The following is a 23,361-nucleotide window of genomic DNA, read 5'->3' as shown; positions in this document are numbered from 1 at the left end:
CACTGTGACCTATTCTGGATAGACCAGTTGGAGAGCTGGTAAAAAGGGAACGGCTTGGGATCAGAAAAATCTGAGTTCCAATATGAGTGGCAGGTCTTCTATCTACATGTTGGGTGACCCCAAGCAAGTTATTATACCTTTGCAAGCTTATTTCCTCATCTGTCAAATGGGGTGATGATATTTTCCTTAATAGAGGATTATTAGCACAAAATTTGTACTGGGGTGAGAATAGATACATGTATATGTATGGCTGAGTCCCTTCATTGTTCTCCTGAAATTATCACAACATTGTTAATTGACTATGCTGCTGCTAAGTCGCTTCAGTCGAGTCCGACTCTGTGCGACCCCATAGACGGCAGCCCACCAGGCCCTGCCATCCCTGGGATTCTCCAGACAAGAACAATGGAATGGGTTGCCATTTCCTTCTCCAGTTAATTGACTATACCCCAATACAAAATAAAAGTTAAAAAAATTATATAAGGTGCCAAGTAAAACTCTTAACTACATCTAAAATATAGAGGTATATTTTCTCCCCACTTCCCCCTAGAAATTGACACTATTTGAAAGTAATCTTCTGTTGGTAAACATGCCTTTTGTGCCACTATTTGAATCCTATTAAGTAGTGTGTGTATATATATATATATATATATATATATATATATGTACTGATAATGATATCTAGGATACAAAAAACAGTCTGTTGAGATTAGAATGGAGGCCTAATCTAAATAAAGTGGGAAAAGTAAAAGGATGGCAAATTAGGATTTAAGAATTAAGGACAAATCAAAAGTAATCTTCCTATATGAATTTCTTGGGAACTATTTTTCTCTTCCAGCCCCTTGCTGCTTGATAACTTCTGTAATATGAAAAAAAATCAAGCCAGGAACACAAAGCTATAAAACATAAAACATAAAAAACAATATTTAGAGTAATATGAAGGGTTGTAAACCTGTAATTGTGACAAGTGGAAGCCATTTCCATGTCATATAATTTCTAGTGTTATATAAACTCATCCTTAAAAAAAGAAATCTAGAGATAGAGTGTAGTAACTCTATCTCTAAAGTCCTATTTAAATTATATGCCAGAACAAATGTCTCAAATCAGTGCATCAAAAGTAAATCCCTGGTTTTACAAATATGTTCAGATCTATAATACTTATAAGCAAATAATTAACACTGCATTCCTATATTTCTTAAAGTATGCATGTTCATCTCAATGTTCTTTTGCAGTCATACATATGAATTCAGATTATGACTATTATTCTTAATACAGGGAAGTGAATCAAGTTTTGAATGGTCTGATGGCAGTGCCTTTGACTATATTCCATGGAAAGATAAAAAATCTGCTGGAAATTGTGTTGTCTTGGATCCAAAAGGAATTTGGAAGCATGAAAGCTGCAACTCTGTTAAGGATGGTGCTATTTGTTATAAACCTACAGAATGTAAGACTTGATTTCACATAGCTGTATATTTACTAAAACATGACATTTGTTTTATGTACCTGATTAAGTATGCAAAATAATTTTTATAGATATTAAATAAGGTTTATTCACAAATCGTAGCAAAATAATTTTGATACTTTGTGAAGAGAAACAAATATGATATGCCCATTCAAGGAATTTGTTCTCAAGGACTTTCAATTGTTCTGTTACTCAGTGAGTTTTATTCTAGAATTTGTGAATTTTAATTTCACTTAGCAGTGTTTTTCAAAGAGTGAGATTCTCCTTTTTAAAAAAAGGTTCCACAGGATATAGATTTGAGAAAAATCTTAGGTTATTTACCATATTAATGGCTCTGAAAGTTTCTCTGTAGTAAAGAAATGTTTTGTGTAACTAAACATTTTCCAAATATTGCTACTATAGAAAGTAGAATGGTGATTGCTGCAGGGAAGAAAGAATGAGGTTTTATTATTTAATTGGAGCAGAGTTTCAGTTTTGCAAGATGAAACAGTTTGCAGGTGGATGGTGGTGATGATTGCTTAATAATGTGAATGTACTTCATGCCATTGAACTGTACAGTGAAAAATAGTTACAATGGTAAATTTTACATGATGTATATTTTATCCCCTTTCAAACAAAATGGAATCTTCTTTACAGGAATATAACAAACTTACCACAAGGCTGGCCTTTGCAGGAAAAAAAAAAATGTGAGAGTTGAAAGCAAAACTCCCTAAAGAACAATAAGGAAAGAAAATATATGCCGTCTGAGACAGGCCATTTGCAGCTTTGACTAGAAACAAATAGGCTTTGAAGATAAGGCATTTCCATATGTTCCCAGGGGATGAAGAATTGTTTTTAAAGCCAACCCGTTCATAAAAGTCCACTCGTCTTAGCCATGTGTTGGTAGCCAGTGTTCAGCACGTTTTGAGTCTAAAGAAACAACACACACCATTGCCTGTGCAGTGATAGAGTAGTCAGCAGTGTACTTTTTGTCAGAGATACTGTTTTCCCAGTATGACAGAATCAAGCACTTGTTAGTAGCTTCTTCCTCCACCACAGCTTTACAAAGAATTGTCACAAGTCTTACAGACTTCGCAGGTTAACTTTTAGATGACTTTTGGTCATCTGCAGCTAGGAAACTTACCCAGGAGTAGTCAGTTTTCAAACTGAAGGAAGACTTAGACCCCACACTAGTGGCATTAGTGAAAAGTGTGGAGGCAGAAGCCGATCAAATAGCTAGATTTCAAAAAAGATTGAGCCCAAGTGGAGAAACAGGATAGAGATGCAGAATAAGGAATGGGGAACCGTCCTGAAGTCTCTCAGTGGAGAAGTAAAGGGCAGTAGCCATTCTTTTGGAATCACAGGGATCATAAATGAGAAGAATTCTACCAAACTGCAATGAGGAACAAAAGCAGGAAAGCCTTCAGTGACTGAAGGACATGCAGCCCATGCATAATGCGTAGAGAACAATGGTATGGGTATGCGACTGGCCATCCCAGATCAGATATTTGATTCAGATAATCTGTACCCGGTCAGCAGGATGTTGGCAATTTACTTTCCAGTTCTCATACTCTCTTCTGTTGGAATTAACAATGGTGTTAAGGGGGACAGGCTTCATTACACAGGCTTCTTGTGTTACACAAAACGACTGAAAATTAAACAGTTTACATGGAAACCAAGGGAATTGTTCAGAGCTTAGAAGCCACACCTGCTCTTTTTTTTGGCTTGAGACAGATTTTTCAGTGCTGATCTGTTCTGCTTTGTAAGTAAGTTACCAAGTTTTCAATGTGGGTGTGATTTTTTTATGGCAAGGTAAAAGTAGGTCTTTGTGATCAATACAAAAAGGAATCCAAAGAAAGAAAGAATTTTAATTATTACTTCAAATTTGTTACAGGCCTACCCAGCCTTGTCTTTTCTTCTCAATTCTGTCTTTCCAGTTGTTTTTACTTTAGTCTAAATTCATCTTAGAGAGTTAAGTACTTTCCTCTGTATTCTCAGTTTTAAAAATGGTTTTCTAAAAAGCTAATGAGATTGTGGTCTCAGAGTGTGGGCTGTAGCCCTCTCTGGTGTGTATTGAAGTTGAGTGCCTCTTACCTACAGAAACCATGGTGTCAGTGAGATTTTAAAAGCCAGTCATATTTTCCTATGCGTTTTCACAGTTATGTCTAACATTTTTTACAGCTAAAGAGGTGTCCTCTTATACTTACTCATCAAGATGTCCAGGAGTAAAAGGGAACAAGTCCCAGTGGATTCAGTATAGGGACCACTGTTACACATCTGACCAGGCATTGCACAGTTTCTCAGAAGCCAGACAGTTTTGCTCAGAGCTTGGTGAGTTAAAATGTGTTGATTTTCTTTTCTCAATAATTTAGTCATTAGAATTTTTCTTAAGGAAACCTTTTAAAGTAAATATTATATTTTTGAAAATCTTTGTGAAGCACTCACTAATTATAATAGCATTATAACCTAATTGCTCAGTGGTACAGAAATGGTTAAGTATTTTATTATATATGAACTCAATGGAATATTGGAACAGCCATTAAAAAATTATCAATATAAGAATAAGTAGATGGTATATAAAAGTAACTGGGAAGAAGTAGAATAAAAAATTGCTAAATAAACTATTATGTGAAAATACTGACAAATGAAACCATTTTAAATATAGCTAGATGTGCTCAGATGAAAGGATTAAGAAGCAGATTTTTTGTAAAGTTGATTAAGCAGTAAATACAAAATTGTAGATTTTTTCATTACTTAGTCATTAATAAGTAAGTTTAACCTGACCAGGGTAACAAAGCCCAAGAAGCATGGGTTGTTCATTCTGCAAAACGGACCCGTGGCCCACATCTCTGAACACTATAGGGGACAGGACTTTTAATCTTCAGATTTAACTAAAATGAAAGATTACCTCCCATGAGAATCTTAGACAGTAGTCAAACTGTGAAATAACTTCTAGGGAGACCACCTAGAGTATTTCAAAGACCTGCATCCTTGGGAGCAATTTAGGCAGATGACATTTATATTTATTTTACTACCTTGTGGAGACACTTCACTGATTTAAAAAATCTCCTTGTTACTGCTTAACTACATGATGGAAACTTTCATGTGAGATTAATATTATAAAAGGTAAAGTACTTGCACACTGTGGAGATCTATAGAGGAGAAAATGCTTTCCTTTGCCCTTCTTTTAATACTTTACACCACAAAAGACATGCTTTAGTTCAAGTATGGATAAGCTGGTTTGGATTGAAGACTATTTGATTCCATTTTGGATTAGTTTCCAAGTCCAGGTATTATTTTATTTCTATCCCTTGCCTGATGCTGGTGATAGTACTGTTACCTCTGTGGGTTCAAGGCAGCCTATCAAACTTGAGGAATACGCACTCATTCAATTTCATACTGTATTTTGGACAATATACAATGGCATGACCATATATTAGTTCAGTTCAGTTCAGTCGCTCAGTCATGTCCGATTCTGTGACCCCATGAATCAAAGGACGCCAGGCCCCCCTGTCCATCACCAACTCCTGGAGTTCACCAAAACTCATGTGCATCGAGTCGATGATGCCATCCAGCCATCTCATCCTCTGTCATCCCCTTCTCCTCCTGCCCCCATACCCTCCCAGCATCAGGGTCTTTTCCAATGAGTCAACTGTTTGCATGAGGTGGCCAAAGTATTGGAGTTTCAGCCTCAGCATCAGTCCTTCCAAAGAACACCCAGAACTGATCTCCTTTAGGATGGACTGGTTGGATCTCCTTGCAGTCCAAGGGACTCTCAAGAGTCTTCTCCAATACCACAGTTCAAAAGCATCAATTCTTCGGTGCTCAGCTTTCTTCACAGTCCAACTCTCACGTCTGTACATGACCACTGGAAAAACCATAGCCTTCACTAGATGGACCTTTGTTGGCAAAGTAATATCTCTGCTTTTGAATATGCTATCTAGGTTGGTCATAACTTTCCTTCCAAGGAGTAAGCGTCTTTTAATTTCATGGCTGCAGTCACCATCTGCAGTGACTTTGGAGCCCAAAAAAACAAAGTCTGACACTGTTTCCACTGTTTCCCCATCTATTTCCCATAAAGTGATGGGACCAGATGCCTAAGATCATGACCATGTATCCTTATGTATAAATAATATTAAAAGGAAGGCTGATGCTCTCCAACATCTCAAATCTATTTGCTTTTATTTTCATTTTAGCAGAAGCACATTTAAAGTTAACTTATTATACAGAACTGGTTGTTGAGGAGAGAGTATTAAAAATCTACAGGGGAACACAGATTTCTACCATCACATACCCCACTTCTTATGACTAGCTGTTCATACAGGAAGATCTCACTGGTTAAATAGTTCCAAGACCCAGAAATATTACCATGTAAACATTTTGAGGAAACATAAGATATGTATATATACAAAGTTTCAGTCTAGAAATATTTCTAACATTTTTGGAAGCTATTAACACTATACTTTTGTGTATTAATGCTATACACTCTGTCAAGTTTGAATATCTTCATGATCTTAATCTTGATGTTGTTCTATGACTAAGTCATGTCCAGCTTTTTGCAACCCCATGGACTGAAGCACACCAGGCTTCCCTGTCCTTCACTGTCTCCCAGAGTTTGCTCAAATTCATGTCCATTGAGTCAATGATGCCATCCAACTTTCTCATCCTCTGTTGTCCCCTTCTCCTCCTGCCCTCAGTCTTCCCTAGTTGGCATAAAGCTAATTGACTTAGGGTTTGTTTTCCTTCCACAGCCCATTCTGCAACTATCGTTACTATAAAGGATGAAAATGAGAATAAATTTGTGAGCAGACTAATGAGGGAAAATAATAACATTACCATGAGAGTTTGGCTTGGATTATCTCAACTTTCTGCCGGTAAATATCTTTGTGTAGAGTGTGCAAAGAGAGTTCTAACTTGTCCTGAATGCCAAGTCAGCCTCACTAAGGGATGTCAAGTGGTGGCTAACTCAGACACTTCTTGGTGATGAATAAGCTAGGTCTGCTGGTTTAGAGGCTTATAAATTCCTGATGAATAAATGAATGACTTATTAGTAATGATGGAAACACTAATGAAATAGAAAATCAGGTTAAATCAACTGGAATTGTTTTAGAGGCATAAGATGCTTGGGTCAACAGGATTTTTTCTTCTCCTATGGCAGTATCTGTGTCCCTTGTGTATCCCACCAGGAACTCATTGCTTACTGTCCATAGCATTGTAGTGTCTATCACCTGGTAGTGATAGCTTTTAACTATTATTCAGAAAGTTCTCTTCTTCTTGTTTCCTTCCCTCTTGAAACATTTTTACTTTTTTTTTGTAACCATAGAGTGAGAGTAAGTCTTAATGATGAGATTTTTTTTATATTACCTTAGTAAAATTGCAGAGATTTGGTTCAAAAAGATTTGTGGAAGAATTTTTCAATAAGGAATAATAGATTGTTTCCATGCACTTAGAATGGATAAAGAATGAATTAAAAGTACACATTTGATAGAATAATAGAAAGTTGGCTTCACATTTTATGCAAATTTGAATTCTAAATAATTGAAATAAATGTGAATTTCAAAATATTAAATATGTGTCCAGAAGGGAATGAATTCTAAGTTGGCCATCTGAGGGAAGTATAAGTTGTGTTTATACTCGCACCACAAGGTGGTGCTGCATCAGCTGGGAACCAGAAGTGGAATCATGGTGGGAAGGACTTCTTGGACCCTGCAGGACTCTTCCTCTCCCACCAGCACGTTGTGAATGATTTTTAGTGGGGAGAAGTCATGGGTGGGAAGCAAGGGACAATGGATACAGATCTTTGGAAATCTGCCCATCACACAATAAATATGCATGCATTATGTACTTCATTTATCCCACCTATACTCTATGTAAGTGCTGTCTAATAGAACTTTCTACAAAGATGAAATTTTTTCTGTCTGTGCTGTCCAGTGTGGTGGTCACTAAGCATATGTGGCTGTTGAACACTTGAAATATGTCAAGTGCAACTGATGGGCTGATTTTAACATTTTCACTTTCAATAAATTTCATTTTAAAAATAGTGGCACAGCACAGTTCTAAATAAATAAAATGTATGAACCATGTGCTTTTTACCTTAGTAATTTAGTTACAGTAAACAAACTTCTTTCTTTAGATCAGTCTTGGAATTGGTTAGATGGATCAAAAGTGACATTTGTCAAATGGACAAATAAAATTAAGAGTGGCAGAGGACAATGTAGCATTTTGTTAGCTTCAAATGAAACTTGGACAAAAGTTGAATGTTCACGTGGCTACGGAAGAGTTGTCTGCAAAGTTCCCTTGGGTAAGTATGTAACCTGTCCTTACGGAACCTTTTTGAAGAATGGGTCAGGCAATAAATGTACAATTCAACTGTGCACAAAGTTTTGTACTTTGTCCCAGAGTACTTAGTCCTTAGAGTATATCCATACAAACTTGATTAAGTCATAAAGATTCTTTCCCTCAGAAAAATGAATTACAAGTGACAGTGAATGCACAAGATGTCTAGGATTCCCAGAGGAAAGTACTGAACTGTCCAAACTTTGTATAATTCTTTCCTAAGAAAAATGGGAGCTGCCAGAGTTGTAGGGAGGTCATTTCTTGGAAAATGTTAAAATGTATTTTATTCTATAGTTCAGAGATTAAAAGCTCAAAGGTCTAATTCTGCAGTTATTTCATTTCCTTTCTCCCTATTCCCATACAACTCATAATAAACAATAATGCAAGACTGTATTTAATTAGTTACAATGTCCTAAGTATCTATAGGAAATTATACTTTGAACTTCTGTTTCATCATAATTGATACATAAATTAACCACAAAAATCTTAACAATCTCTAAAATTTTTACATTAACATTTTTAAAGATTAACATAAAATGTCCATTTTGGTGTACAGATGTTAAAAATAAAACCTTAACTCTAGGTAATCAGTATCTACATATTTATGCATTGATTCAGTAAATATTTAGAGTATCTGTTTTATGTGCTGGGGTGCACCCATGAGCAAGACAGGTAAGATTCCTTTTCTCACAGAGCTTACAATCTATTGAAGACAGTTAAGGAGTAACCAAGCAGGTCCATTTTTAAAAGAGAGGAAAATATCAAACAGTTATAAACTCTGTGGTGCAATGGTAAAGAATCTGGAGAAGGAAATGGCAACCCACTGCAGTATTCTCACCTGGAGAATTCCATGGACACAGAAGCCTGGCGGACTGCAATCCATGGGGTTGTACAGAGTTAGGCACAACTGAGCAGGCACATGTGCATGCACACACATAAACTGTCTTGAGACTAGGGGGTTTAACTACTCTAGATCAGGGGTGATCAGGGAAGACTTCTTAGAGCAGGAGATGTGGAAGCGGAAATCTGAAGGGCCAGCCAAGGCCTTTGGGATCAGCGGAAGAGTCACACCAGGCAGAGGTACCAGTCGGAGCAGAGAGCCCAAGACAGAACATCTTGATGTGGGCTTAAGGAAGAACTGGAAAGGAGACAGATGTCAGACAGGTAGGGCTTTGGAATCCTGAGTCAAGTGTTCAGGTTCTATACTTAGTGGAATAGAGAACGAGTAGATTTGGGGTGAGGGAGAAGTAGGGTTAGAATGGTATAAAGCAAGAGTTCCCGTTTTGGCATTTTGAATATCCATGTGGAGATGAGCTATCCATGTGGAATGTCTAGTGTGCAGCTGGACATCTGAGAGAGAAGGAAAGTCAGCACAGAGATGATATTAAAGCCATGGGACACAATGACTCCATCTTGGCAGCATGTAGATAGGGGCCTGGAACAGTGCTTAAAATTGAATAGTGAGGAACTCAGTGAGGTCATCCTAAAGGGTTAATTTCCTTTAAAGCAAATAACACTTTATTTGGCACTAGGTAAGTCAAACACAGACATTTACCAGCCTTTAGCAATTTGCTGTCAAAGTAAGGTAATATACTGGGAATGAGGGTCTCAAAAGGATGATGGGAAGGGAATGTGAGAATAATGGTACCACTCTAATTTCTTTGGAAGAAAATGGCTATAGGAGTGAAGAGGATTTGAATGAAAACAGTTAAATTGGATCAGAAAGCACTGAAGTGTTTGATGATGAGTTTGAATTCTGTGTTGACACTGTGAGACAGTCAGCACTTACTGTATCTAATTTGTGCAGTGTTCACATATGTGACACAAAGCCTAATATATAAAATCAGTGATGGTCACTGTTCTGTTCTGTCCTCCACTGTCAAATCTTTCTCTGGTCTAGGCCCTGATTACAGAGGACTAGGTATCACGCTTGCTGTGCTGAGTATCTTAGCTCTAACCTGCGGGCTGGTCTGGCTCTTCTTCCGAAGGAACCGTTGGCACTGGTCAGGCTTCTCTTCAGTTCGGTATCAACAGGGAGGGAATGAAGATGAAATTATGCTTCCTTCTTTCCATGACTAAGCTTTTCTAGAAGTTTGCTAATTTGCACTGATGGTTTAGGAAAAATGAGCCATTAAAAATTTTCCCAATGTCAGTATTTACTCTGTTTCAATGTTGAGGTATTAGGTACTCTTTTTGTTTAATTATAATGCTGGTATCTACAGTTAACCCACAAAATGCCATGTTTATAACTACTTAATGGTATGAAAAGATACCAAAGTTGGAACTAAAGTCCAAATTGTTCATAGGGTAATGAGTTTAATGTGCGTTTTCTCTGTAAGAATGTAGTTGGTAACTAGGATATGAATGGCATTTTAACGAAATGTCTTAGGAAATAAAATTGGCATATTACTGGGTCACATATGTACATTGAACTTTAAATACATCTAAACCAAATGCAAAATTAGTACCTCTAGATAAAAACAAAACAGTAAATAATATCAACATTGTTTTAAAGTAGTCATTTGAAAAAAAAAAAAAGTAGTCATTTGTAGCATTTGGGGGAAATTATTGAACAATGAGACATGCAGACAGCAAAATTATGCCTCTTGGCAAGATTTTTTTATACTGTTCCAAAGATATTTCATACCAAAATTATTGAAATGCAAATAATTTTGTTCTGTTCATAGTTTTTCAAAGGCTTTTAAAGAATATTTAGTACTTAATGTTTTTATAAGTGTGGAAATATTTTTAGATTGATTAGATATCTTATAGCAGTGTGTTTTTTGTTTTATATAAAACATGTTTTCTTTTTAAAGGGAATCAGCTAAGGATGAGATTTTTTTGAAAATTTCACAGTTTATATATTTAACATAGTATGGCAACTTCTGACTGAGAAATTTTTATTCTTTGTTGCCCTTTTACATAAGAGATAGGAGGTCTGTGAAAATTGTGTATATTTGTAAAAATGAATTTTACAATGAAACTCTAAATCTTGTGATTACTACTAAAATGTGAATGGTTTAGGAAACACGGTTTTATGGTTATTGTTTTGAATTTTACCACCTAGAATATAGTCTTAATAATAGCTTCTACTGGATATTGTTAATGTTTTATTGAGTGTTTAACTTATATTGACATTTGTACTTTATTTTTGTAGAAAATCCACAGATTTATTTTAAAATTTAGTGTTTATATTATGATAATGTTGTAAATAACTTTCTAAGACAATTTTAGTGGTCTAACATGCTGTAGTATGGTTGTCCTGAACTATTTTATACTGAATTTATTAAATTCTCTTCCTCTATTATCTGTACAATTTTAGTTGTTAAGACTTTTTTCAATGAACTGAACAAATTTGATGCAACAAGTACAGGTATATATAGTGAGTGAGTGAAGTCGCTCAGTCGTGTCCAACTCTTTGTGACCCCATGAACTGTAGCCTACCAGGCTCCTCCATCCATGGGATTTTCCAGGCAAGAATATTGGAGTGAGTTGCCATTTCCTTCTCCAGGAGATCTTCCCAACCCAGGGATTGAATCCAGGTCTCCCACGTTGTAGGCAAACGACGCTTTACCATCTGAGCCACCAGGGAAGTCCAGTAGTGATGCCATAATAAAATCATTTTTTTTTATTATTTAGGTAAAACTGTTGTTGATCTTATGTAAAAGTATTTGTTTTCTGTTTTGAAAAATAAGTTTCTAGATTGGGCTTTATTATGTTACACATATAGCATGACAAGAAAAATGTGTAAAGCAAGGCATCAAGATCTTGTGTGTACTTTTAAAAGAATAAATATAATCATTTGTACATCTCTGAGTGTTTGATTTTAGGCTGCTTTTTGGGTTCCTCTGACCCAGTGTTTCTTCTGACTACTGGGTCAGCAGGGGTCCCACCTATAATACACTTGCTTCTCACTCTGTTTGCCTCCCTCAGGAGATCCTGCACACCGCCTCCCACCCCACAGCATTCATCAACCACTTCTAAGTCATTAATTCAAACATCTAGTTTCAGGTTCATATTTCTAACTCCCACTGAACAATCTCTATGAAGGTCCTTCTTACCATGAACAGAGCTGCCCATATTGTGTTCCCTTTCTCAGAAGAACTGAAGACAGCCTTTTCCAATCTTCCTAACTAATCCAACCCCCACATGTGGTCTGACAAAACTGATCTTTCAGAACGATGCACCTGAAATAACAGATGATCAGGTATAGAGGACGAGTTTGGAAGTGACCAATAAATACCCTCTGACAGTATTCTCCCTTCCCCAATCCCAGGGCAGGATGTTTCATTACCTGGAACATCTGCCCTGCGAATGTTTGCTGCAGTGTGGGAAACCCCAGTCCTGACTCGCTGCTGAACTGATGCTAGGGAAAGCCAGAGATTCAGGTTTCTTTCTCTTTGGTTCATTTAATCCTAAAAGCCTCTTGGAGAAACAAAGACCTGATTGCTCACTGACTCACCTAAAAAGACAAATTTTAACTATTAAGTTCAACAACTTTTTACCTAAAAAGACAAATTTTAACTATATCTCAAAGACTTTATTATTTTCAATTGAGGATAATTGCTTTACAATGTTCTGTTTGTTTCTGCCATACAACAATGTGAATCAACCATAAGTATACATATGTCCCCTCTGTCTTGAACCTCCCTACCAACCTCAACATCATCCCACCCCTCTAGATTGTCAAAGACATTAAAAAAAAACTAGACCTCATGATCTGTACAGTTCAGTTCAGTCGCTCAGTCGTGTCCGACTCTTTGTGACCCCATGAATCGAAGCACACCAGGCCTCCCTGTCCATCACCAACTCTCGGAGTTCACTCAGACTCATGTCCATCGAATCAGTGATGCCATCCAGCCATCTCATCCCCTGTCATCCCCTCCTCCTCCTGCCCTCAATCCTTCCCAGCATCAGGGGCTTTTCCAATGAGTCAACTCTTCGCATGAGGTGTTCAAAGTATTGGAGTTTCAGCTTCAGCATCAGTCCTTCCAATGAACACCCAAGACTGATCTCCTTTAGAATGGACTGGTTGGATCTCCTTGCAGTCCAAGGGACTCTCAAGAGTCTTCTCCAACACAGTTCAAAAGCATCAATTCTTCGGTGCTCAGCTTTCTTCACAGTCCAACTCTCACATCCATACATGACCACTGGAAAAACCATAGCCTTGACTAGATGGACCTTTGTTGGCAAAGTAACATCTCTGCTTTTGAATATGCTATCTAGGTTGGTCATAACTTTTCTTCCAAGGAGTAAGCGTCTTTTAATTTCATGGCTGCAGTCACCATCTGCAGTGATTTTGGAGCCCCCCAAAATAGTCTGACACACTGTTTCCACTGTTTCCCCATCTATTTCCCATGAAGTGATGCGACCAGATGCCATGATCTTCGTTTTCTGAATGTTGAGCTTTAAGCCAACTTTTTCACTCTTCACTTTCACTTTCATCAAGAGGCTTTTTAGTTCCTCTTCACTTTCTGCCATAAGGGTGGTGTCATCTGCATATCTGAGGTTATTGAGATTTCTCCCAGCAATCTTGACTCCAGCTTGTGCTTCTTCCAGTCCAGCGTTTCTCATGATGTACGCTGCATATAAGTTAAATAAGCAGGGTGACAATATACAGCCTTGACGTACTCCTTTTCCTATTTGGAACCAGTCTGTTTTTCCATGTCCAGTTCTAACTGTTGCTTCCTGACGTGCATATAGGTTTCTCAAGAGGCAGGTCTGGTGGTCTGGTATTCCCATCTCTTTCACCTAAAGCCAGACATTCTGGAATGCGAAGTCAACTGGACCTTAGAAAGCATCACTATGAACAAAGCTAGTGGAGGTGACGGAATTCCAGTTGAGCTATTTCAAATCCTGGAAGATGATGCAGTGGAAGTGCTGCACTCAATATGCCAGCAAATTTGGAAAACTCAGCAGTGGCCACAGGACTGGAACAGGTCAGTTTTCATTCCAATCCCAAAGAAAGGCAATGCCAAAGAATGCTCAAACTACTGCACAATTGCACTCATCTCACATGCTAGTAAAGTAATGCTCAAAATTCTCCAAGCCAGGCTTCAGCAATACATGAACCGTGAACTTCCAGATGTTCAAGCTGGTTTTAGAAAAGGCAGAGGAACCAGAGATCAAATTGCCAACATCCGCTGGATCATTGAAAAAGCAAGAGAGTTCCAGAAAAACATCTATTTCTGCTTTATTGACTATGCCAAAGCCTTTGACTGTGTGGATCACAATAAACTGTGGAAAATTCTGAAAGAGATGGGAATGATCTGTACAGTAAACTCTAATTTCCTTTATATTCTAAATTAAAACATTCTCACACTATTATATCTCAACAGATTTAGTATACATCTATTTCTCCTTTTGGCCAAGCTAACTTAATCAGTTGTGCCCAAGCAGAATCTGAGAGGCTTTTTTTCCATTCTCCCAAGCAATTATTTTATATTCTCTTTGTATTAATATGAAGAGAGCATACCCCTTGTTTCCCAGGATAGAAACTCAGTATTCATCCTTAAATCCTCTCTTTTTCATCTCTCTAATCCAGCAACTCTGTCAGTTTTTCCCCACTCTTCTCATGGACTGGTCATATTCATTGCCAATTGTCTTTAATTCAGAACTTTATCCTCTTTTCTTTCTGGATTATCTGCACGAGGTTCTTCACTGGTCTTCCTCATCAGCCTTTCCCCTTCACCCCATCTTTCCCGTTCCTGAACCTAGGGAAGCTGAGAGTTACAGAGGAGGACTCCCCTTCTATTTTGGTCTCCATTTATGTCGTCCTAAGTACCTTAGTTGGCAAAGTAAGCAGAGACATTACTTTGCCGTCTAAGGTCCGTCTGCTCAAGGCTATGGTTTTTCCTGTGATCATGTATGGATGTGAGAGTTGGACTGTGAAGAAAGCTGAGCACCGAAGACATGACTGAGTGACTGAACTGACCTGAAGTACTTTAGGTCAAAAGGGAGCTCAGCAAAGCCCAGCCTGGGACCTTCTCCAGGAACCTTTAAGGGGTTGAAGTCAGTCCTGAGTAGCCCTAGGGTTTTGGTTTCCTGGCCATATGCCCACTCTTTTAAAAAAATGGTTTTTTTTTGTTTTTTCTCTATTTTAATATTGATTTTTTATTTTATTTGGCTTCACGGTATCTTTAGTTGCAGCATGCAAACTCTTGGTTGTGGCATGTGGGATCTAGTTCCCTGACCAAGGGTCAAGCCCAGGTCCCCTGCATTGGCAGCACAGAATTTAGCCCCTGGACCACCAGTGAAGTTCCCCAACACCCTCTTAATACAAAGTAGGGTCAAGTCAATATTGTTTCAAAGGCTAAACAACAAAGAGGCAAAGTCAGATGAAACTGGAGTCCAGGAATTAGGAAAACATTGGTGATCTTAACCAATAGAAATGCAGAAAATCACCAGAATCCAGACGGCAGTGAGCTGAAAAGTGAAAGGAAATTAGGAAACAGAGAACATGAAATTTTGAGATGTAGAGATGGGCCATAGCTAGAGTGAGAAGAAGGAAAGGTGAAGAAGACTTCTTCCCAAAGGAGGTAGGGGAGGAGGTTTAGAAGCTGAGAGGAATGAAAACAAAACATCATTGGTAACCAATGAACAGAGAGAAGTTGATGCAGGGGAGAAACAGGAAGATCTGAAGAAGATGGGATGAGAGGGCAGATCTAAATCCATATATTAAAAAAACTAGGTTTGGATGGGATGGGAGGAAGCTTGCCTTCCTCTCTAAGGACAGAAGAGAATGACCTGTGTGGAAGAGAAGGGGAGAGCAGACAGGTGTTTGAAGATATTTATCTATACCTGATGGCCTCTATTTTCCTAGTGAGTAGAAGGTGAAGTCTTTTTCAGAGAAAGATAAATATTGAATGGGGTTTCAGCTTAAAGAGCATAATAAAAAAGTGAAATACTCTATGTGGGGAATGAATGAGAGGAGAATGATCAAGACAAAATAAAAGACTGCAGAAGAGGCTTACTGGGCTCGCATGAAATTAAAAGCCATATATTAGTAGTGACAACCATCAGGCAAATGAATAGATTTCTTTTACCTGCCCTCGGCTGCTTAACTAAAATTGAGGAAAAGGAGAATATGAAGGAGAAAATAGAGCCACTGTCCTCAAAAAATTAAAGATAGAACTACCAGGTGATCCAGCAGTCTCACTTCTGGGTGTAAAATGAAGTCAAGGGATTGGAGTCTGGAATGAGATCAAAAAGGAAGTAAATAAGTGAAAGAGAAGGAAAAAACAGTATGAGATGTAGTTGGAAAGTAGGATATCATAATGAGAGATTTTGATGAAATAACTATATTTTCCCATGCAGAGAGGGTAAGTAGTCTGTCTTATATTAGCATAAAAAATGAGGAAGTGTGCACCAGAGTTAACAGTGGGGAAAATATGTCTTCCTTTAGTTCAAATGACTGAAAAATAAAAGACAGCTGAAATGGGTTATTTGCCTAAAGTAGATTGATTCATGAAGGTGCTACTTCTATTGTAAATCTAACAATTATTTTAAAATTAGTTTAATAAAAATCCACATTGATACCGTGTGCTTTGGTGCCTGAGGTAGGGGTGGAGATAACTTATTCAGACAGATGACTGTTCATTTCCCCTGCGTAGTTAGCAGGATGAGAGTCCCCAGAATCGGGAGGTTCGAATACTTAAACACTGTGTACATTTAAAAGGATTTGCTTTGGGTTTGGGTTTAGTATACAAACAGTCTGAGGAATGATGGAAATAAATCAGTTGAGCAAGTCCTTGATACTTTGGCAAAGAGGCTGAACCTGGAGAGGTTGGGAGAGTCCAGCAGAAGACCTGGGCTCTGGTTCAATTTTTGGCATTCACTGTGTGCCCATGGCTAAGTCACATCCTTTCTTTGGACCTCAGTTTCTTTATCAGTAAATGAAGAGATGGCCCCTACCACCTCTGACATTCTGAGACTCCTTACAGACCCCTTTGGTCAGATAGTGCAATCACTCCATTTCTAGTTGGACAATCAATAGCATGGAAAAGACTAGACTTGATTTTTTTTAATAGACTGTAATTTTTGAGCAGTCTTAGGATAAACATTGAGCAGAAAGTACAGAGTTCCCACATACCTCCTTATGTCTCGCCACCTTTTTCTTCTTATTATTAGCATCTTGCATTAGTGTGGTACATTTGGCAAAATTGATCCAATTTAGATACATTATTCTTAACTAAAGTCCAGAGTTTACATGAAGATTCCTCTTTATGTTGTATATTCTATAGTTGTGACGAATGTATAATGATATGTATCTACCATTACAGTATTGCTCAGAACAGTTTTACTGCCCTAAAAGTGCTCTGTGCTCCACCTAGTCATGTCTCCCTTATCACCTCCCTCAACTCTTGACAACCACTGATTTTTTTTTTAAAACGGATACCGCAGTTTTGTCTTTCCAAAATATAAAGTTGAAATAATAGGGTATGTGGGCTTTTCAGACAGGCTTCTTTCACTTAGCAATATGTGTTTAAGTTCATCCCATGGTTTGATAGTTCATTTCTTTCTAGTGCTGAATAATATTTCATTGTGTGGATGCACCACAGTCTATTTATCCAGTCACCTACTGAAGGATAGCTTGGCTGCTTCAAATATCTATGTGTGTTTTTGTGAATATGTAACATTTCAACCAAGGATAAATACCAAGGAGCATGATCACTGAATCATACGATAGGAGTATATTTAGTTTTCTGAGAAGCTGCCAAACTGTCTTCCAAAGTGGCTGTACCATTTTGCATGGTACTGGAAATGAATAAGAATTCATTTTGTTCTCTGTCTTCTTCAGCATTTGGTGTTGTCAGTGTTTTGGATTTTAAAAGTCATTCTCATAGGTGTACAGTGGTATCTGGTTTTAATTTGCAGTTCCCTAGTGACGTATGATGTTGAGTGTGGTTTCATGTGCTTTTTGCTATATTTATATATCTTATTTGTTGAAGTATCTGTTCAACTCATTTGTAAATTTTAAAATTGAGTTGTTTATGTTTGTAGTCTTGAGTTTAGACTCAATTGTAAAACACTCTTTTGCTAACGACATGAGGCAATGTCAGAGTTTAAACAAGCAGCCTGTGTGACTCTGATTTGTCTGGTTCCAGAGACCCCCGCCATTCGAGTGACAGTTGCGTAGTTCACATGTGTAGTAACAAACGTGATTGCTGCTGTTTTTCTTAAACAACAGAAATTTATTGTGTCACAGTTTTGGAGGCCAGAAGTTCAAGATCAAAGTCCAAAGTATTCCTTTCAAGGGCTGTCAAGTACAGTTTAAAGACCCCTCATCCAAGAGCTGATGACAGAAGTTGTCTGATGGCCACAGCCCACTGAGAGAACCTTTGAAAAGGTTCCTGGCTATTGGGTTCAAAGAACAAACACCACTTTAACCAAGTGATCAAAGTTAACATTACCAGTGATAAGACAGAATGACGTGGTCTTCCCGGGCTGGGCATGCCACTTCTGTGGTACTCTTGCCGAACACCAACCAACCACCACCACCACCACCACCATCAAACCACAGAAATATAACCTGAATCCTCTGCTTCCAATCTCCCTCAAGAGGAAGCATCAGACAAACCAAAACTAAAGGACGTTGTACAACACAGCGACTGGTCAGTACTCTTCAAACTTGTTTCCAGATAAGCAGGGACACAGGAACTGTCCCACAGTACAGAGGCTGAGGACACGTGACATCGCAGTGCAGTGTATGATCTCGGATTGGATTTTAGGACAGAAAAATGATCAGAAGGACAACTGATGAAATATGATAAGGGCTGCAGATTAGCCCACAGTATTAGATCAGTGTTAATATACTAGATTTGACCATTGCACTGAAGTTACACGTACGACGTTAAGATTTAGAGAAAGAAGCGTTACGGAAATAATTCTTTGGAAACGTTTTTGAGAAGCTGAATCGATTTCGGTTCAGATGAAGTTTTAAAAACCACGGTGAGCCGGGGCGCCGGCCGGAAGGCAGCGCGGGCGGGCTCTCGGCCCGGCCGGGGCGGCTGGTGGGAGGGGTCGGACGGCGGCTCTGCACTTCCGAGAAGCGCGCGCCCGGGCCGCAGCGCCGTCATGCCACGAGCCGCACCTCCCGCTCTTCTGCTGCCGCTGCTGGGCCTCGCCGCCGCCGCCGCCGCCGCCGCCGCGGGTAAGCTGGCCCCCGGCCGCGCCCCCTCCTCGGCCTGGGAGCGGGCGCCCTGAGCAGACCCTCCACCCTCTCCCCGGGCGAGGGCTGCCTCTCGACAGGCAGGTCGCGCTCGCCTGCGCGCCCACCCCAAGCGCCTCCGGAGGCTGGTCGTCACCCCCCGCCTCTGCGTTCGGTGGGCTCCGTGAGAGCGCCCCTGGGGAGGAGAGAGCCCGCAGGGAGGGGATCTCCGGGGACCCCAGAGCGCCCTTCATCGCCCACCGTGTCCACATCCTTAGCACGGACCCCAGTCGCGGGCAAGGGTCCCCAAACGGGGCTAATTGACAGGAGAGCAGAAAGACTTATGAAAGCGCCAGGATGAGCGTAGTTTCACGGCCGTTTGGGGCTGAAAGGGGAAGTGGGGAAGTTAGACTGCGATTTCCCCCAGCTCGCGTGCAGCTGGGGTGGGATGGGAGTGGGAGGAAGCTGACCCTTTTTTGCTCTCGGCGTTGTTTGTCCATTTGGTTGGTGTTGAAGATGTTGAAACAGGAAAACAGTTCAGCCAAATAACCCCTGAGTGGAAGTGGGAAGAGAACAGGCGAGGCTTAGATTCCACTTAAGTCGTGTGATTTAAAAATCTTTAAGTCTAGTCTGCTGTTGTGCAAGTTTCATCTGAAAAATGACTTGTGATTTCCAAAATAAGTTCCGAGGAAAATAGACTCTTCAATATATTTTGTGTTTTTTAAAAACAAGTTTCTCTTGTAACGGTGTCAAAAATGTTGTTGGGGGAAACTCTGGAGAAAGACTTACATCCAAAACCACTATTGATTGAACAATTCTGGGAAATAAGGAGCAAAATAAAAACAGAGTGAGTACTTGCATGGGTCTGAATAAATTGATTATGCAAGAGTTTGGTATTTTTTCCCCCTGAATTTCACTGCTGTTTTATAAATTCCTGCTGGAAGCCTGCTGACAGGATCTCAGTGTTGGAGGCAGCAGTAGCATAAGCAGCTCAGAACTTGCTTACAAACTCAGAGCTCCTATCCTGACACCTTTTGTCGACCAGCATTTATGACCAGTTATGCCATCTGCTGCCTATGGAGGAGCAGAAAGGAGAGTTTCACTCTGTTCAGACTGAGCACATCAGGTTTGTCCAAAACAAGGCTGGACTAGAGATTCTGCCAAGCCCTCTTAATGCACACCCTCATGTTTGCCAGTTACATTTAAACGCCTATTTAAGCCACCCTCTGGGTTCCTGAGCCCGGAAGAGTTGATGCTTTCAAACTGTGGTGCTGGAGAAGATTCTTGAGAGTCCCTTGGACAGCAAGATCAAACCAGTTAATCCTAAAGGAAATCAACCCTGAATATTCATTGAAAGATCTGATGCTGAACCTGGAGCTCCAATACTTTGCCTCTCTGATGTGAATAGTCGACTCATTAGAAAAGACCCTGATGCTGGGAAAGACTGAAGGCAAAAGGAGAAGGCAGCAGAGGATGAGATAGTTCAGTAGCATCACAGACTCAGTGGACATAAATTTGAGCAAACTCTGGGAAATAGTGAAGGACACGGAAGCCTGGTGTGCTTCAGCCCATGGATTCGCAGAAGAGTCGGACATGACTGGAGTGACTGAACAACCGAGTTTCTGTGCCTTTGTGTGTTAGACTAAGAAAAAAAAAAATACTTGTCAAATTTCTTTAGAAGCCCATTTCTAGATTTTGATGTCTCTGTTCTTCAGAGAAGCTATTTTGATCAGCAGTGGAGGACAAGCATTTACCCATCTGGGCCCTTGCACTTCTTAATAGAAATAGGTGAGACCAGATGAGGAATTCAGGCTGAGTTTTACTGGGACTCGAGCTGCAGCGCAGGGGAGTGAAAACAAGTAATAGGTGATCTTGCTTGCTCCCTAAGTGGGGTGAGCTGGTCCCTTAAATGGGGTGAGGGTAGGGGCTGACGTAGTCCCAGACAGAGAAGTAAAGTGGCTTAGGTGGGCTGCCCACCTGCTTGGTGGTGGTGTGTGCAGAGATCAGGCTCAGTAACCTGCTTTTGCTCCTGGCAGCTCAGAAGTGGCAGTTGGGTTTTGATCTTTTTGTATCTTGTTGCTCAAAATTTGCCCCAGCTGCCCATGCATGCAGTTATTTTTAGTCTCTTATAGTGTCTTTGTATTCTGTGGCTTGAGGAGACATTTGTCCAGGTGCAAGCACTGTAGCAAAGGGTCTCAGGTCCCAGCCTGTCTCAAAACTGTCTTTGGAAAGTTTTGTCTTTTTTGTTTTGTTTTAATAAGTTCAGTATGGTTACATAGACTTTTTAAGAGCTGAAGAAGTGCATGTTGAATAAATTAATGCTGTGAATTAATCAGTTTCTCTCAGGAGGTTTTAAGGATTAAATTAGAAGGTGCATGAGTTTTGGCATTAGGTACAGACTGTGTGGTCTTGATTGAATTGCCTAACTCGTTGCATTTCAGTTAAAATGGAGATTATGACCATAGGGCGATCATGGGCATTCAGGGAGTACGCCATGTCTAGCACCTATTCGAGGCATTGTGAATCTTGGTTTCCCTTTGTTCTCTTCATACGAAATGAAGGGTAATTATTGCAGTTAGATAACATCATGAGTGCAACGTTATGTGGGTTGATGTGTATGGTAACTGAGCACATTCCCATGCATGTTGATAACACAGAGCTAAAAACCTGTGTCCATGTTTTATTATCATACTTCACCAATTTATCTAGACAAGATCAGGAATAATATTTTGCTTAGAACTCAGTAAAAAGAGCTTTTGAAAGTTATTGTGGAATTTGTCGAATGGCAAGATCTTAACAGGAAAGGTCCTATGGTGTTGCAGAAAATATAAATGTAATATTGAAATGGAAATTATTGTTCTTTGTTATTTTGGATTTTATTAGTATAAATGATCTTATGTTTTACTTAGCTATTATCTTGAAAAATCAAATGAACAAAACATTCTTTAGATACGTGGGTTAGGTGCCATGGCATCCCTTTTAAAAAGTTCTTCTGGAACACCACATTTTGTATGTAGTAAATGATCAGTGGAGATTCCCTGGTGGCTCAGAGGGTAAAGTGTCTGCCTGCAACGCAGGACACCTGGGTTCGTATATGTTTCTTGGGTCAGTGATTTCCCGTGGGGAGCATGAATATAAGAGAATGTAAGCATGTTGGAGTAAATCCCATTCTGATGGTGGTTCCATGGATCAGAATCTAGGTTACTAATTTTGAATTGCCATAGCCTGCAATACTCTGCCTCCTTCCCTGATGTCACCTCTTACCACCCTTCCTGCCATTCACTCTGTTGATCCACACTGACCTCTGCGGGACTCAGCCACCTTCTGACTCTTCTGCCCAGACCACCCTCCTCTTCCCCATTCCTTGGCATGGACCCTTCCACGTCCTTCAGATCTCTATTCACATGTCTTCTCCCCAGGCCTTTCCTGAACACTCCACCTTCTCTATAACATCCCTGTGTTTTCTCTTCAGGGCACTCATTTCTCTCGGAATGAATCTTGTTTGTCTTCTTGCTTGTCGCTCCCCTCACCAAGGAAGCTCTGTAACAGCAGAAAATTCACTGTATTGTGGATTTTTGTTTTGTTTTGAAATGTGTCTCTATGCTGTATTCTAACTTATAATAAAAGGACAAAAATTTAGATGAATGGCGGCGGGTCATGGGATTGCAATTTCTTTCAAATTATTTTTATTTTTGCCCTTGAGCTCATCTCATAATTGAATTCAAAGCATTGTCACTTTAATCTATTGATGTGACTTATTCTGACCGTTGTGGATAGTACAGTGATGTTTCAGCAAATATTATTTTAGATTGTAAAATTTGAAATGTTAAAAGTGTTTGTTTTTCTTCCAATGAAAAAGTTATAATTAGGTATTATTTCAGGACTTCTTTCATTGAGAAGCTTTTAAAAGCTTAGGTGTTGAAAGCTTTTAAACACTTAGGTGTTGAAAATTAGTTTTGCAACAGAGTTATCATCCACAATTTTTTTCTGATACATATCAAGTATTTAAGATTATTTTAGATTTTGAGGGCAGATATTCAGGTTGCATCGATAAGAAAATGGACCATTAAAGCCCAATAAGAAAGGTGCAGAGAAACACTGCCACCCTCATTCTATGAATAAAAGTCATGACAGCTTTTCTGAGAAAGGATTTGAAGGGAGAAGATGGGGGTTGACATCTTAGAAGCTAGGTTGGGTGACGTTGAGAGGGGGCGGAGTGTCAGAGTGGCTGAATTTCCTTAGGGTTTAGAGAGATCTTGCAGCCCAGGCCTTCCAGGTTATCAGGGGCCTAGTATACTGCATCGTCCTCCATACATAATAAACATAATAACCAGTGCCTGTTTCTCCCTCTGCCACAGTTGCCCTTGTAGAAGGTAAGTGACTGACCTATATCTTAATGGGAGAAGGACAAAGGTCTTATTGATAAGGAAAAAAAAAA

The 23,361-nt window shown here is 39.4% G+C and overlaps 1 protein-coding gene across 2 annotated transcripts in view; it reads left to right on the top strand.

The window, feature by feature from the left end:
• Nucleotides 1–23,361, top strand: part of LOC120854836 (lymphocyte antigen 75) — a 119,485-nt gene that overhangs the window by 75,227 nt on the left and 20,897 nt on the right. The window contains exons 31-35 of one of the 2 annotated variants that reach the window (XM_040229175.1): nt 1,273–1,441; nt 3,620–3,769; nt 6,190–6,312; nt 7,572–7,739; nt 9,675–11,581. In XM_040229175.1, coding sequence (XP_040085109.1) covers nt 1,273–1,441; nt 3,620–3,769; nt 6,190–6,312; nt 7,572–7,739; nt 9,675–9,853 — 789 coding nt within the window. In that variant the 3' untranslated portion in view covers nt 9,854–11,581. Of the gene's footprint in view, nt 1–1,272; nt 1,442–3,619; nt 3,770–6,189; nt 6,313–7,571; nt 7,740–9,674; nt 11,582–23,361 lie in introns of those variants that run through there. The other variant, XM_040229176.1, reaches the window with a different exon arrangement.

Source organism: Oryx dammah, unplaced genomic scaffold, assembly GCF_014754425.2.
Source record: "Oryx dammah isolate SB20612 unplaced genomic scaffold, SCBI_Odam_1.1 HiC_scaffold_27, whole genome shotgun sequence".
Lineage (NCBI taxonomy): Eukaryota > Metazoa > Chordata > Mammalia > Artiodactyla > Bovidae > Oryx > Oryx dammah.
Note: the sequence above shows the minus strand (reverse complement) of the source record. Positions and strands in the feature narration are given on the sequence as shown.